We start from the raw sequence: 17610 nt of genomic DNA, 5'->3' as shown, positions 1-17610 counted from the left end.
CATTAGAGAATCCAACAAGTAATTGAATAAAAGAGAGAGCCTAGAATACAGTGTGTATTAAACTAGATAATTATGATTCTATAGTCTGATTTAGCATACGGAGTGGAGAGATTGCAGCAGCCTCCAACACTTGAGTTGCATTCCAAGTTTATTTCCTAACAACATCCTGTGAAGTTTCATATGTTTTCAAAAATGTTTTGATTTTTCTAGACTTGTATTTTAAAGCTAATCATCTATCATGGACTCAAGTTTTTAAAGTTTCAGTTATTGCTTGCCATGATTGTCATCTTTCTTTTTGATCCTCCTATTTGGGTTATAATCTTGCCCATTCCTGTCTTTTCTTCGGTTTGATAAACACATAGACCCTCATTTCTAGACCAGGATTATTGGTTCTCAGCCTTATTTTCTACATGGCCTTCAGCAAGTGATTCCATTTTGGGCAGTGATTTCTCATTTCTTGAGCTGAGATGTTAATACCAACCTTATTGAATTATTGTTAGGATTAGAAAGGATCTCAGTGTAACAAAATATCCTGCACAGAGCCTGCCATTTAGCACAAGCTCTCTCCTTCCTCTTTCTGTCAGCCACCGTAATGATGATCAAATCAGAAGCTCTGGTCCTTACCCTACTCTCAGTCTTAGAAGGTTCAATCAGTAGCTGGCCGCTACTCTAGCAGGTTGCTTAGCAACCCAGAGCCAGCTGCAATGGCCCTGAAAACAGTTTGCATCAACAAAGTCTCAATGATTACAGGCTAACATAGGCATTAACTAAAGCTGAAGGGACAGCAAATTGCCAGAGCATTTTACTAATCCTTTTGTATTTATGACTCCTTTTCCAATAAATCTATGATATATGATCGAATTAGAGAGCAGGGGTTCATAAAATCTACAAAACAACAGCAAAGACTTCTACTTTTTTTTTTTTTTAAAAGCTTGTCCTTGACTATCACTACTAGGGGAACCAAAGAAGAGCCAATTTGCTATCCCAAAAATAATTGGGACATTCTGATGATAAAAAATTGAGGTGAGATGATTACAAACCAATGTCTCCTTAGAGGGCCTCATAGAGATGCTGGGCATCTACTTAAAGCCATAAGGAACAGTTTCTTCTCATAGATTTAGAAATGATGATTGAAGAACCATGCTTTGGCCACATGTAAGTGAGCTCAGCTTGCCAAAGAGAGGTTGTTTACCCTCTTCCTCCCACCCCCAACATCATTTCTTTGTCTTTCTAACTCTTTCAGACAACAGTAATGTCGACTGTAGTTAGAGTCACTGTCAATAGAATACTTGGCTTGGTTTCAGCAATGCTGTTCTCCTGCAACAATGTCCCACATAGCACATGGCAGTTTGGAGGTGGTATCAGATGTGGTTGACAGACTGCCTAGCTCAGTGCCTGGCCTTTGAACAAAACTAAATTTTTCTCTTTTTTTCTTTCTTTCTTTCCTTCCTTCCTTTCTTTTTTTGTCGGTTGTGGGACTTGAACTCTGGGCCTGGGCACTGTCCCTGAGCTCTTCAGGCTCAAAGTGAACGCTCTACCACTTGAGCCACAGTGACACTTCCAAAAAACTCAGTTTCATCTAGTGTGAACTTTTATTTTTACAGGGGAGAAACTGAGGCCCAGTGAATGAATGTGCGACTTCCACAGCTATGGAGTTACTGGCAGAACTGGAACAAGAGCCCAGGCATTCCAGCACCAGTGAAGGAACCGCTGCCTATCTTGATGTGGAGAAAAAAAATATTTAGAAGCAATATAAATTATATAATTCTCAGAAAAATATTCCCAACTTAATCATGTAGAGGAAAAAAAAATCTCAGGAGTACCATAAATGTTTCTAGTAAACAATAACTAGAAGAAAAATAACAAGAAAATATAAGAACAAGAGCTTGAACATTTTGTATCTAAATTTAAAAAAATAGCTTTTCCAATCCTCCATATTATCTGATGTAAAAACTTTCAGGTTTCAAGGTGACCCACTGACTACAGAAGGCAGACAAGGCACCTCAACATGGTATGTAATTCCCCTTCTATCTGGATTTCATCCCTTTCCAGCCTTGCCTTCCCTTTATCACCTTTTCTTAGAGTTCACTGGTAGACACTCAGCCCCATTTACCTTGTCCTAAATAACCACTGAATTTTCCCATATGGCTTTTGCCTTTGTCACTCCCTTTGTATGACCTCATATCCTCATTTTCTTACAGGCCAAACTCACGGTTCTCCTGCCCTAAAGTATCCATCAAATGTGAGCTTTCTCACCCTAACATTCCTGGGAAATTCCAGTTTAATCACTCATAAGGAACTCTTTACGATGGACTGTTTCAATAATAAGAATGGTAGCAGCTATCTTTTTTAATATAAATATATATATTTTATTGTAAAGATACTGTACAGAGGGGTTATAGTTACATGAGCAAGGTAATGAATCCATTTCCTATTGAGGGCAGCTATCTTTTATGAAGCATTTTTTAACTACTAAATACTACAGTAGGCCTATCAAATATGCTGTTTCACTTAGTTGTATAAAAGTTTTTAACAAATTTTTTGTAGTAGATATTTTAGACCATGAATTATACATTCATGGAGGCAATGCTTTAATTAAAATGTACAGAATGCAAAGCTAAAGATTGAAATAAATGTGACCTACTTTCACTTTTATTCATGCTGACACAGGTTTTATTTTCCTATTTTCTAATATTCTTTTAGGGATTCTGTATATGTGAATGGTTTAATGGACTCAATTTTTATTTTGTATGTGTATAATGGTATGGGGGCTGAACTTAGGGCTTGGTTGCTATTCTTTAGCTTTTTTTGCTCAAGACTAGAGCTCTACTACTTGAGCCATAGCTCTACTTCCAGTTTTTAAGTTGGCTAGTTGGATATAAGAGTCTTATAGACTTTCCTGCCCAGGTTGGCTTTGAACTATGATCCTCAGATATCAGCCCTCTGTGTAGTTAGGATTATAGGCATGAGCCACCAGAACCTGGCTGGACTCCATTCTTATAGACAAAAATCTCATCTCAGATTTGCGTTTCTACCTGTTCACAACCAGTTGCATTGACTAGCAGTTCTCTTTGTAAATTGATCTTGGGCTGGAATCTCAAGTTCCTGGCCAGTTGACTTCATGTATTAGTTATCTACCTGGCTCAAAAAGATACTTAAGAGTTTGTGTCAGAGTTAAATACTTCTGAAGGAGAATTAAAGATGACCAAATAAGTAGGATGAAATTGTTATGTTTTGAGATTAATTGTCCATGGTCAATTAATTCTCTTGGATATAACCACTTAAACACATAAAGCATACTCATAATTGTTCTGGCACTGGTTTCTTATTCACAGCCAAATATCCTATCATTCCTGCAAACTCTGTTAATTTACAATTATGTTTATACAAACTCTTGGCATCTCGAGCAAGAACTTTGGGATGTTATTTAGTATACATTTCTGGTTTTGGCTACTGCTAGTACACCTATACAGGTGTTTGGTGGTTGCTTTGGTCTAGAAGTAGGGGCAACATTAGAAAAATAAATGCATTTGTCATTTATGCCCCCTCCCCATCACCAAAATAACAATCACAATCACACCTTTTGCTTTTCAAGACCACTGAGAAGTATGAATATCAGGTATTTAGAGATGATGAAAAACTGAACAAATAATGAAAAATCTTCACCTTTTAGCAGAAATCAAAGAAGTATTTATGAGAAGCAAATACAGTTTACTCTGAAATGGGGTATCAGAGAAAAGAAATACATACTAATCAAAGAAACTCAATGACAATATTAGCAACTGTGACAACAGAATTTCTTTGGCAAAGTGCGGAAATAAACTCTTCAAGTACATACGTAGAATCAGTGTCCTTTTCTTTCTTCCGTATTCCAAAGGCCTTCCTTGTACGTTTTTTCAATCCTGCAGGAAAACAGCAGAGGGTCAAATAAACCTATCTACAGTGCAAGTGAGCATATTTTGAAAGTTACAGCAAAACCATTAAACTGGCATGTTCAAAAAGCAATCCAAGTTTCTTTGATCACATGTCTATGCGGGTATGTATATGCACATGACTCTGATTTTCAACAGATATATATCAAGGACTTGTCACTGTAAATTCTTAGGATTATAAGAAACATAAGGATGTATGGATCTAGAGAAAACTTGAAGCCTTTCTTAGACTACTATTTTATTCATCAATCAGATTGAGGCTATGCCAAGAAACTGAATCACAGATTTAGAATAGCTCTTTCTAGGGTGGGTATATTCTGGAGATTAGGATGACAGCAAGGGATAGACAATGCAAACCCCATACCAAGAGAACCATATTGGCCTGACACATTTCTGTGTCCTATATTCCCATCTCCATCTTCAGCTCCATGGTTGGACTGGGTTGTCAATCACTCTCTGAATATACCCAATGCTGACATTTCATTGTCCCTTCCATGCATGGTCTTTGCCTCTTGGTGAAATACACTGCTTATTTTGTCAGTATTTAGAGTCTCACCTGAGACCACCAGGTCACCTGCTGGTAAGTATCTCTCAATCCTACTGGCATAGGACTGTGACAATTTTAGGCTCCCTCCCTCAAACTATTGCTCTTGTATGTATTATAATATGTCCCTTGTACTACTCATTATTTACTACTTGTTCTGATAGACTGGGTGAGTCTTTCTAGGGCAGATGCCAAGGCCCCCACATTTCTATTTTCCTTACATCTCCTATTGCATCAAATAGTATGTATAAATTGAAAATATCTTCCCCAAAGCACGTCTCATGCAGCAGTGGGGGTAGGAAGTCCACTTTTTTCATCCTGACAAATCAAGGCCAGCATTGGGTTCTGTTTGTACTTCCCAATCACATTCATATTCCATTGGCACATGATGGTTATGTTGGCAAGTGCTTTTCAAGTAGGCTAAATGCCTACTTTGGACTTGCTGCAAGGCTGATTTTGTTGCAGAAATATTTCCCTGAGAAAATTAGACCTAGAAAAGTCACCGATATTTCAGGATTTGTTTGGCACTGCCAGGTGGAACAAAGGGAAAAACATTGCCAGAATCAGTGATTCCATGAAATCTTCTTCCAAAACATGTGAGTCAGCCTGAAGCGCACAGATTAGCTGAGTCATTAATTATCTGCCTCTTAGGATGCTGCTCAGATATAATCTCTGAAATGTCTTTGTGAAGTCTAACTTTTCATTTTAATAGTCATTCCATTTAAGACACTTAGGTCTTCAAAATGTCAATGTTTGTTTTTTTTCTTTGCCCAAAACAAATCTCCTCCTACATAAAGTTATTTTCTGTTATTCTTCACATGGCAAGTTTATAGGAAAACTTACATTTAAAGCTGTCTATAATATTTAGGAACAGTTTATTCCTCTTCATTTTTCTTTTCTTTTTTTTTTTTTTGGGTCCGGTTGTAGGGCTTGAACTCTGGGCCTGGGCACTGTCCCTCAGCTCTTCAGCTCAAGGCTAGCACTCTACCACTTGAGCCACAGCGCCACTTCTGGCTTTTTTTCATTTTGCTTATGTGGTCCTGAGGAATCGAACCCAGGGCCTCAGGCATGCAAGGCAAGCGCTCTACCACTGAGCCACCTTCCCAGCCCCTTCATTTTTATTTTCTCACATACAGTTATCTTATTCCCTTGTGACACAAACAACAGTTATATAACCATCATTTCCTTCCTCCAGTTTTACTTGGGTTTCAAGTATCCTAATTGGCCTTCTTCATGGTTCCAGTTTAGATTTGGATTCACAATGAATGCTTTGTTTGTGAGTCACTACTGGTGATTTTAGGACCATAAAATGCATACAATTATTATTTTATATTTTAAGTTCCTATTTCCTGCAACTCAACTTTTAATAACATAACCTACAAAATAGAAAAATAAATACAAAGCCCAGTAGAGTGTGTTAGTAACAGAGTAGTCAATAATACATTTTCATAGACACTGTCCTGTTTTTGACTGCCATGTCTGGGTAGAGCCAATGTGAAGTAGGTCATAAATGCCATGAGTTTTGTATTTTTTTTATAAAAGTGCATTAAATTGAGAGTTAGGAGACATAGAGTCTATTCCCAGTACCATTTATTGGCTCTTAATACATGTTACATTCTTTTTTTGTGTTTTAGTCACCTATAATAAATCAACTAATAATAAGAGATGAAAGAATTTTCACACTCTCATAAAATGCTATTCCAATCTGTAGCTTTAGTTTCTCTGAAGATCATGTTAGCAAGACATGGACTATACTTATACACAGAATTAAATTGAAATATTCCAAAGATGTAAAAGTGCAGGATAAAAAGAACCAAATTGTTGAATAAGTAAAAGCATTCACAAAATCCCCCATCCAGGGAAAGAGGAAGATTTGAAAATCTGAGATTAATGCAAATAAACTTATAAAATGTAAGTTATTCAGATCTGAACAGATTTAAGAGATTCCAGAAGAAGCAGTAGCATCAACTGTGTTAAAAGTGAAGGGAGTTGGGCACTGGTATCTCATATCTGGAATCCTAACCTCTCAAAAAGCTAAGATTTGAGGATAGAGGTTCAAAGACAGCCTGGACAATTACCCCTCAAAAAAAAAGCAGAAATGGTATAGTATTAGCCTTGAGCAAAAAAGCTCAGGTCAGTGAGCAGGTCTTGTGTTCAATCCCCAGAACCCCCTCCCCCCTACATACACAGTGAAGGGAAAGTTATGAGTATGCTTTTGAGAGTTTATTAAAATATTTGAAAAAAATCTCTTCAGAATAGAGAAAGATAATTAAGAGTATGATTAGAATAGCAAGCTTAAAATACATATTCAATAATCTGATAAACTTAAAACATATTCTATTCAATGATTTTCCATTTCTCACCCCCTTAACTCCCTGAAGATTTTTTGAAGTCATTTTCTATAGTAGAATGCTTTAGGTAGCAGGTAGAATGTTTTAGGTAGCAGGCCTAAATTTTGGTCCATTGTTCTTTACCAAAATTATTTTGTTATTTTCTATTTTTAAATAAGTTTTTTATTGTGAAAATACTGTCCAGAGGGGGTTACAGTTACATGAGCGAGTTAATGAGTATATTTCTTATCAAGCATTGTTGCCTCCTCCTTTGTTTTCCCCTACCATCCCTTCCTTCCCACTTCCACAATTACACTCCCCCGCCCCTAAATGGTAAAGTTCATTGTTCAACAGTGTCTTGTACATCTCATTGTTACAATGGGTCAGCCTGTATCGCTATTTAAACATTTTGTTTTTTCCCCTATCTTTAAATTTTGTGTGTGTGTGTGTGTGTGTGTGTACCAATATGGGGCTTGAACTCAGGCCTTGTACTCACCTTTGGCTTTTCACTAAAGGCTGGCACTCTACTACTTGAGTCACACCTCCACTTTCAGGTTTTGTTGGTTAATTGAAGATAAGAGTCCCATAGATTTGCCTGTTTGGACTGGCTTTGAATTGTGATCCTCATATCCACAGATCTCAGCCTCCTGAGTGCCTAGTAATAGTAAACACCTGTATCTGGCTAGATCTCTTTAAAAACATTAAGGTTCTATATAGATGCAGTCAAATACATCAAGCTATGCCCAATCATATTAACAAAATTTTTGGTAAATAAAATTCTCCTAATAATGAAATAGTTCTTTATGAACAAATGTGACTTATTTATACTGTAGAATAATGTTCAGCAATTGAAAAATAAATGTTTACATGTACCAGGCTCCAACACTGGCTACAACGTAAGTAGTATGAAAAGTGAGAGAAGCCAAACTCAGAAAGTACATATAAGCTGGGCGCTAGTGGCTCATGCCTGTAATCCTAGCTACTCAGGAGGGTGAGATGTGAGGATCACGGTTCAAAGCCATCGTAGGCAGGAAAGTTCTCGAGACTGTTATCTCCAATAAACCACCAGAAAACTGGAAGTGGCGCTGTGTTTCAAGTGGTAGACCACTAGCCCTGAGCTGAAGAGCTACAGGACAGTGCCCAGGCCCAGAGTTCAAGCCCCATGACCAATGGAGGAAAAAAAAAAGCTACATATAGTAATTTCATTTGCATCCTGGTAAATTCATTGATAGAGAAAGCAGGTTGGATATTGAAAGGGGCTGAGTGGAAGAGAAATGAGAAGTGACAGCATAATAATTACAGGGCTTCCTTTTTTATTTATCAAAATTCCAGATGTAGGGAGTGGTGATGGTTATATGACCCCGAAAATACACTCGCTGTCATCAAGCTTTAAGCTCTAAAGTGGCAAAAATCAAATTTTTTATTTTAAGTGAATTAACATTTCAACTAAAGAGAAGTAGAATATTTCAAGCCAGGTGTGATGAGGGGGAAATAGATGAGCTTCAAAAAGGAAACCAACAACAACAACAACAACAATGCTGGTTGCTGGTGGCTCATTTTGTAATCCTAGCTACACAGGAGGCTGAGATCTGAGAATCATGTTCAAAGCCAGACCAGGCTGGAAAGTTCATAGCCTCTCATCTCCAATTAACTACCCAAAAAGCTGGACCAGTGACACTCACTACATAGTATGTTGGAAATGAATATACATTTGGGGGAGGTGGGGAGAGGGGTTGGAAGAGGAAAAAATGGGAGAAAATGAAGCAGGGGGTAACACTGTTCCAAAAGAAATTACCTGACTCATTAACTGACTTTTGCAACTATAACCCCTCTGTACATTTACAATAAAATTTAAACAATAAAAAAATCTGGAAGTGGAAGTGTGGCTTAAGTGGTAGAAGACCAACCTTGAGTGAAAAAGCCTACCGAGAATTCAAGACCCTGAGTTTATAGTCCAGTACTGGCAGTGGGTGGGGGAGATAAGTTTTCCAAACCTTTTGTTATTAGCATATATTTCTAGTACCAAGTATTTCCATACTTGCATACAATGCACTTTGACCAAATTCATCCCGCTTATTATACTTTCTTTTCCCCTTTATGTTTTTCCAACTTTTAATGAATTTCATTATTATTTTTTTTTTTTGTCCTGGGGCTTGAATTCAGGATCTGAGCCCTGAGTTACTGGACTTAATTTTGCAGAAGCCAAGTACTCTACTACTTGAGTCACAGCTCTTTTTCTAGCTTTTTTTTTTTTTTGGTGGTTTATTGGAGCTAAGAGAATCATAGACTTTCTTGGGCTGGCTTTGAATTGCAGTCCTCAGCTTCCTGAGTAGTTAGGATTACAGGTGTGAGCCATAAGCACCTGGCTTATTATTCCATTTTTATGAAACATTTAAGTACTCGGATCCTACTGGAACCTCCATCTCTTTCTCCTTTCACCTTCCCCCTCTGTTGATTACTTCTCACTAAAACCTAAGGAAATAAATCCTTTGAATTTGAAACAAAATTTCTTCTTTCTCCCCAGAAGCTTCTACAAACTAATTATAAAATTTCCCAAACACAAAACAAATACCACAGGATGTCTTGGATTTAGGAATGCATAAACCTGCAGGCAAAGAAGAAAAAGCACAAAAGAAGAAAAAAGTCACCTTCTCCATTTTCTTTTCTTCTGAGCACAACTGTGCAGTGATTCATAAATTCTGAATCTGACCCACCTTTGATCTACTGAGAAACTGAGTTGTTTAGGGTGAAGTTCTGAGAACAAACATTTGAACTTTGCTATGAATAATAAATTTTGAGAAAACATCAAAATTGGATACTCTAAAGAACCAAAAGAGTATTTCCTTGGCTTATTTTGTTTCCTATTTGATCTTTATTTATTTTTTATATCACACCTAGACTATTTTTCTTTTTCACTATGAAGGCTGGTACTGTAGATAGACAGGCTGAGGTAAACCCTCCTGGAGCTGAGTCCCAAACAGATCTCCAGGTGTTAGCCTCCTGCAGGCAAATGTTCACCTCCACCTGCACAGTTGGTGCTGCTGGCCTGATCACAGATGTCCTGGCACCTAGGTGTCTGTGGAGGGTCAATCACACCCTCCTTTCTCCTTGTCTTAAACTCCTCCCATTCTATTTATAGCTGGTAAACAATGATGAGGCAGGGCCAGAATGGTCACTTTCTCAGCATCCTGGGAGCAAGCTGTTTATTACTGACCTATCTTAAAGAGGATGGGAGTAGAATGGTGTGGAGCCAATACAGATAATCAAAGAAGCAATAAACAGAAAAGCCATGTTTACTACTTGAAGTAAATGGAGGTAGGTGGTGAGCATGTGTGAGCGACTGTCTGACTGGGGAGAAAGAGAACTCTTTGGAGTGCATTGCTTTTTGTTGGCTGTGTCTACTTTGAAGTCTTGATTACACATTGCCTTCTTTGATAATTCATTATTGTGATGTTAGTCGCCCCTTCTGCCCCAAACTGTCTTTAAGATTGTTGAAGCCAGGTGCCCATGGGCCGTGTTTGTAATCATAGCTAACTGGGAGATGTAGAGTGAGAGGATTGCTCTATGGTAACCTAGGAAAAAAGTTCATGAGAACCCATGCCAATCAATAGTTGGGCATAGTGGTATGGACCAGTAATCTCAGCTACTCAGAAGGCTGAGATTGGGCCAGACATTGATGGCTCACACCTATAATCCTAGCTACTCAGAAGGTTGAGATCACAGTTCAAAAACAAAATGAAAGGCTGAGATTGGGAGGATTATGGATTAGGATAGTTCAGGCAGAAAAAATAATTATGAAAGTCAGGCAGTTACTTACACTTCCTAGCTCCTAGGAAGGCTAAAACTGAGATGTAGAGAATAGGGGTTTGAAGTCAATCCAGGTAGAAGAGTTTGTGAGATTCCATCTCTAATGAACTAGTAACGTATCTATAGTAGAACTCAAGTGGTAGAGTAAGCAGCCATGAGCAAGAAAGCCAAGTGGGAGTATGAGGCTCTGAGTTCAAGATCTGGTACACTCACGCACAAAAATTTCATGAGATTCAGTCTTAGCAGATGAAAGTGGGCATGGTGGTATATGCCCATCATTTAAGCTATGGCAAGATGTACAAATAGGAAGAGTGCAGTCCAGTGAAAAGTGCTGAAGACATGGCTCAAATGGGAAAGTACTAGCAAACGGCAGACCCTGAGGTCAAACCCCAATTATACACACCCATACCCCTTGACAATTGTTTGAAAGTTACCAGTTTGGGGGAATCATATTTTGGAGACATATTTTTGTTCCCCATCCTATTCATACAGTACATTGGTATAGAGATTGACAAAGGATGACTAGAAACAAAGCTATTCTCAACATGCCCCAGAGCCCTGGAGAAGAAGAGGACCTTTGAGAAGAGTCAGGTTGTCAATGACAGCTGCTTAGGGTCAGAAGGCCACAGTTATAGAAGAATGAAATCCATCCCCTTCTGCATTTTCCTCAGAGACATGAATATTCTTAATACCCCAAACACAAGAAGCAGAATGGCAGCAGAGAAGGGAGCAGAAGGCGTGATCATCTTTGGATTTCAAAAATCTGGGTTCCGATCCCAAGATGACTACTTGAGGACTTCATCTAAGACAGTTTTGTGCTACCTTCCATATATGATTTGACCACCCAACTGAATGTGAGGTTGGGAGAGACAGGCTAGGCTCTTCCCTCTATAAGCATGAGGAGCCAGAGGAAGGCAGCTACTGGTTACCAGGTACTTTGTATGGTCCAGGAACTGTGCCAAGCACTTCACACAGATGGATCCGATCAACAATCCCAGAAGGTATTACTAATCCTGTGTTTTCTGGATTATGAAACATTCTCAAAGTGAGTTCGTTCTCTCCAAAGTCACTAAACAAACAAGTACAAAGACCATGATTGTAAGCCAAAACCTTGTCATAACTTCCCACAGAACAATCACAATGATTGTTACTACAGAAGCCACAGCCAGGCCTCATCCACTGTGGATATTACTGAGGTGTGTTGAACTCAACAAAAGGGAAGCCACTCAGTATTTGAAAACTAATGACTTTTCCTGATGCTTACAATCTGCATTCCACAGATGCTCAGTTTTTTTTTAAATACTTATTCACAGGAGTATTAGGGAAGAAGAAGGAATTCCGAATTATTGGGCATGGAACGATCAGAATGCACAGGCTGTGAGCAGAGACTTGGGGCAGCGTGTGCTGTGATCTCATTACATTTGTAGGTGGAGAAGGTTCACAGTGGCACAATGACAAACTCAGTTCAGTACAAACACATCATAAAAATGAGCAGATGCAATTTGCTGAGTCTTTTATAACATTGCATAACATTTGTCAGGATCTTCCTTACGCTGGCCTGACACATTATAAGGTGAGAGCTTATGTTCATCTAATAAGGCTTGTACATCAATCAATGAGAAATAGTTGGTGGCAGCCACATGGGCATAATAGTAGAATCCATCCAGATTCTCCTCTGCTATGTTCTAGAATCCAGTCTCTTCATGGCTTGGAATGTTTTCTGTTCGGTCATCACAACTCCTTGTGTACCCCAAATTAAAAATGTGTGTGTGCCACTCCTGAGGCTTGAACTCGGGACGTGGATGCTGTCCTTGAACTTTTGTGCTCAAGGCTAGTGCTGTACCACTTGAGCCACAACTCTACTTGTGGATTTTTTTGGTAGTTTATTAAAGATATAAGTCTCATGAACTTTTCTGTCTGGGCTTATTTATCAGATCTCAGCCTTCTGAGTAGCTAGGATTATATAGGCATGAGCCACCAGCACTTGGCCAAAAAAAAATGTGATTTGTATAAATAGAAAAATGTCTGCTTTTAAGGTTAACTTGGCTGCATTTTCTTTCTTTCTTTCCTTCCTTCCTTCTTTCCTTCCTTCCTTTCCTTCCCTCCCGCCTTCTTTCCCTCCTGCCTTTCCCCCTTCCCCCTTTCTCCTTCCTTCTTCCTCTTTCCTCCTTTCCTTCCTTCTTCATTTGTTATTGTGCTAATATTCAGGGTGCTCTTGCTTTACCTTTTCGCTCAAGACTACATCTCTACCATTTGAGCCACAGTTCTACTTCCCATCTTTTGTTGATTAATTAGAGATAAGAGCATCATAGACTTTTCTGCCCTGGATGGTTTTGAACCTTGATTCTCTCTTCCTAGCTTCCTGAGTAGGTAGGATTCTAGACATGAGCCACTGGCTCTTGAAGGCCTGCCCATTTCTTAAAGACAAACATTGTACTTTTCAGGTTGCCGTATGCTCTGTGAGCATAAGGAGACCTAATCAATGTTTGCTAAGTGGATTATTTCTGTAATAAATGTAAATTTTCAACTTCAGTCTTCATCAACTGAGAGGGTTAGTTGAAGGTGAATCACATGTAATAGAATTACTCATTTTCTGCATGAACCCAGGCCAAACATTTGGTCTCAGTAATTTAAAAAAACAGGCAAATTTAATTGCACTAGGCACAGTGCCGAGTATTGACAGCAACTGCAGGCTGGCAGGCTCTATTCATTACAGCAGTCACTGTATTGCTGTCATGCTTTGCGTATCAGCGTTTCCTCTAGGGTTTACATACAGGTACAGATTTTCTGTTCCGAGATCTTACAAAGATGTTGAAACTGGTTACAATGGAGGACAGCTAGTCCCATGATTTTTATGATATTTAAGATTTTCAGTGCTTAGATTACTGCTTAGGATGTTTAAGATATTTATTAAAAGTGAATGTGAAGAAACGGGGAGAATTGAATCAGTGCTAGCAGTACCTGGCTCATGGTAATCACTTAATTAAATGTTTAATGGCTGAGTGGTTGCATTATTCAACAAATGAATTGTTCAGAATTGGTGGTGGTATGCTCTTTGGTCTGAAGATTTTGGTGACTTTAAAGAAATGCAGATGACCTTTGTAATTAAGTAGCAACAAAGCTGCTTTATGAGCTCATCATTCTGAGCTGAGCCTGTTGGGAAAATCTTAATGGCATACTACAATGGCAGGGGGCTGCAAGAAAAAAAAACTGATATGCATAGCCTCTTCAAGGTTAAATTTAGTTTATGGATATTCATGTTAAAATAATGAGATAAAGATCTGGAAATAATAAGAAATAATAACTTCTAGGGGCTAAAAATGGCTCTTTTACAAAAGAAATATTTGACCTTTTGATGACCTAGAACAACATAATAAAGATTAGTCATTGAATGCATTTGATATACAAGGACTTGATGATTGCCATGATAATATTGAATTAATTATGTAGAAGAGTGTTTAGAATGTGAAACAGGGTGTAAGTATAGTAGCAAGACCTATAGGAGGGATACTTACCTGTAAAGAAAGCATGAACTTTGAGTTTCCAGACTTGGGTTTAAATCTTTTTTCATTACCTCTTAGAGAAATTGCTTAACCTATCTTTTATTTTCTTCAGCTCTTGATCAAAAAGGTGGTTGCAAGTTTTCAGTGAGTATAAGAAACCTGCAATTTGAAAAGTTTTGCATCAATTTTCATCAAAGAAATGGGTCTATAGTTCTCTTTCTTTGATGAGTTCCTGCCTGGTTTCAGGATGAAGGTTATGATGGTTTCATAGAATGAGTTTGGTAGTGAAATTTCTCTTACAATTTCATTGAAGAGTTGGAGGAGTATTGGTGTGAGCTCTGCTTTGAAGGCCTTGTAGAATTCTGGGGTAAATCTATCTAGTTCTGGGATGTTCTTAGATGGGAGGTCTCTTATTGCTGTTTCTATTTCAATGATTGATATGGGCCTGTTAAGTTGGTTTAACTCATCTTGTTTTAGTTTCAGCATGTTGATATTTGCTAGAAAAAAGTCCATTTCTGCCAGGTTCTCAAACTTATTAGCATAAAGGTTTGAGAAGTATTCTCTTATAATGTTCTGAATCTTGGTTGTTTCTGTGGTGATGTTTCCAATCTCATCTCTGAGTTTGTTTATTTGGGTGTGTTCTCTTCTTTCTCTGGTAAGATTTGCTAAGGGTCTGTCAATTTTGTTAATTTTTTTGAAGAACTAACATATTTATAAGATGATATCTTTGTTGCTTTGTATGTCCCTCCCCCATAGTATAATCCCTCTTCTCACTGTACTTGATGTTGGTATAATTTGTGGAGGGGAAGGGAAAAAACAAATCATTTAAATAGGGATACAGGTGGACCCATTGCAACAATGAGATGTACAAATCATTATGTCAAAAAACGAACTTTACAACTTTGGTGGGGATGGGGGGGTAGGGGGGAGAAGGGGGGAGGCAGGGGGCAGAAGGGAAGGGATGGGAAGGGGAAACAAAGGAGGAGGCAACAATGCTTGATTAGAAATGTACTCATTACCTTGCTCATGTAATTGTAACCCCTTTGTACAGTATTTTCACAATAAAAAAAGAAACTTGCATTACTTCTGAAATGTATAGAACCTTCCTTCATGCAAATTTCTTTTGCATGGGGTGATAGTTTTAAAACCTGTAAAGATCAGCTATTTTAATTGGCCACATTATAGTGCTAATTCCAGCACTTGAGTAGTAACTCTATACTTCTATTGCTTTGGAAGTAAAAATACATTAAAACTTGAAAATAATCAAAAATTAATCAAATTCTCAAATGTTCCTTGGTTACAATAATCCTAATGAAACAAAAGACAGTCTCAAGAAATGTAGTTGATCAATTGTTATCATAAAAGATAACTGGCATGGCTAGGAATGTGGCTTAGTGGTAGAGTGCTTGCCTAGCATGCATGAAGTCCTGGGTTCGATTCCTCAGTACCACATAAACAGAAAAAGCCTGTAGTGATGCTTTGGCTCATGTGGTAGAACACTAGCCTTGAGCAAAAGAAGCTCGGGTACACGCCCAGGCCCTGAATTCAAACCCCAGGACGAAAAAAAATAGATAACTGGTGATAGAAAGACTCACAGCAAAGAATATGTATTTCTGGAACAGCAGGAAAATACAATGTCAATGAAGTCTTCTCTATGTGCAAGTCTATTACAATCTTTCAATAACTAGCTGGTCAGCCCAGTGTGATCTGAAAGCAAGTCAGTGCCATACTACTTGACTTAGAGGTATATGCAGTACATGGAATTTGGAATGTTCTCTTCATAGTAGGAGATATACAGGCTCTGCTTAGAGAATAACATTTCAGAGAAGAAATTAATGTGACCTATCCCATTAACCTTAACCTTAATCTGTAAAATTGTTTCCTTCTTAGTCTGTCTCTTTCATTCATTCTCTCCACATTCATGGATTCTCTTTGCTCCTTTCCAACCCTCCCGCAACAAGACAATAGCATGTAAATAGCACTGAAATTTCTGATCCTGCTTAACTAGATTCTGATTATCAGGCTTAAATAGAAAAATTCAATTTTCATTACAATTTGCCAAACCTTATCTTAAAAAATCCATTTTCAAGAAAAATAAATCTAAATGAAATTGTATAATAATAGAAATGTTTTTATGTGTCTTTCTTTTTTAATATTACGCACAGAAAGGAAGACAGAGTGCTTCAGTAAACATCTAACAGTGGGAAATTTACCTATTACTGAATGCTTTGCGATAAATTCCTTAGATGATTACTAAAAGTGAAGGAAACATAACTTCCATGTATTTTCTTGAATTAATTCTAACCCATTCCAGCTAAAAGTGGAGAGACAGACAGGCAAAGGAATTTACATGATACTGCCTCCATGCTACATGCCATAGGATATTATTCATTCAGTAAGGATCTATGAAATTCATCACCAAAAAAGAAAGGAAATGGTTTAATAAATTAAAACCATATAGGCATGGACTTAATTTTTAAGAATATTAGCTATTTGAGATCCTTATATATCACCCTGCACCAGAATCAACTCCAAATGGATCAAAGACCTTGAAGTCAAAGCAGACACTCTGAAAACATTACAGGATGGAATAGGAGAAACCCTAGGTCTCCTTGGCTCAGGCCGAAATTTTTTGAAGAGAGACCCGGAAACACAACAAATCAAAGAAAGGTTGGACAAATGGGACTGCATAAAGTTGCAGAGCTTCTGCAGGGCAAATGACATAGCTAGCAAGATCAATAGAAAGCCCACGGATTGGGAGAAGATCTTTACTAGCCATACAACGGACAAGGGTCTCATATCTAAAATATACTTGGAACTCAAAAAATTAAACCCCCCAACAACAAATCCTCAAAGAAACAACTGCCCAATAAATAAGTGGGCGAAAGACTTAAAGAGAAACTTCTCTGAAGAAGAAAGAAGGATGGCCAATAGACACATGAAGAAATGCTCAACATCCCTAGCCATAAAAGAAATGCAAATCAAAACAACATTGAGATACCACCTCACTCCAGTTAGAACGGCAAAAATCAAGAACTCTAACAACAACAGATGCTGGAGGGGATGTGGACAGAAAGGAACCTTACTTCATTGTTGGTGGGAATGTAAACTTGTTCAACCACTTTGGAAAGCAGTATGGAGGTTCCTCAAAAGACTCCACATAGAACTCCCCTATGACCCAGCAATCCCACTTTTGGGCATTTACCCAAATGTTTACAAACAAGACCACACTAAAGCTACCAGTACAACTATGTTTATTGCAGCATTATTTACCATAGCTAAGATATGGAACCAACCCAGATGCCCCTCAGTAGATGAATGGAGCAAGAAAATGTGGTATATATACACAATGGAATTCTATGCCTCCATCAGAAAGAATGGCATTGCCCCATTTGTTAGGAAATGGAAAAACTTGGAAAAAATTATATTAAGTGAAGTAAGCCAAGCCCAAAGAAACATAGGTCCCATGGTTTCCGTTATTTGCAATATCTAGT

At 38.1% G+C, this 17610-nt stretch overlaps 1 protein-coding gene across 1 annotated transcript in view; it reads right to left on the bottom strand.

The window, feature by feature from the left end:
• Positions 1-17610, bottom strand: part of Sgip1 (SH3-domain GRB2-like (endophilin) interacting protein 1) — a 180683-nt gene that overhangs the window by 90110 nt on the left and 72963 nt on the right. Inside the window, exon 2 of the mRNA XM_013020653.1 lies at positions 3839-3902. Within this exon, the coding sequence (XP_012876107.1) occupies positions 3839-3902 (64 nt within the window). The remainder of the gene's footprint in view (positions 1-3838; positions 3903-17610) is intronic.

This window comes from Dipodomys ordii, unplaced genomic scaffold (genome assembly GCF_000151885.1).
Source record: "Dipodomys ordii isolate 6190 unplaced genomic scaffold, Dord_2.0 Scaffold51, whole genome shotgun sequence".
Classification (NCBI taxonomy): domain Eukaryota; kingdom Metazoa; phylum Chordata; class Mammalia; order Rodentia; family Heteromyidae; genus Dipodomys; species Dipodomys ordii.
Note: the sequence above shows the minus strand (reverse complement) of the source record. Positions and strands in the feature narration are given on the sequence as shown.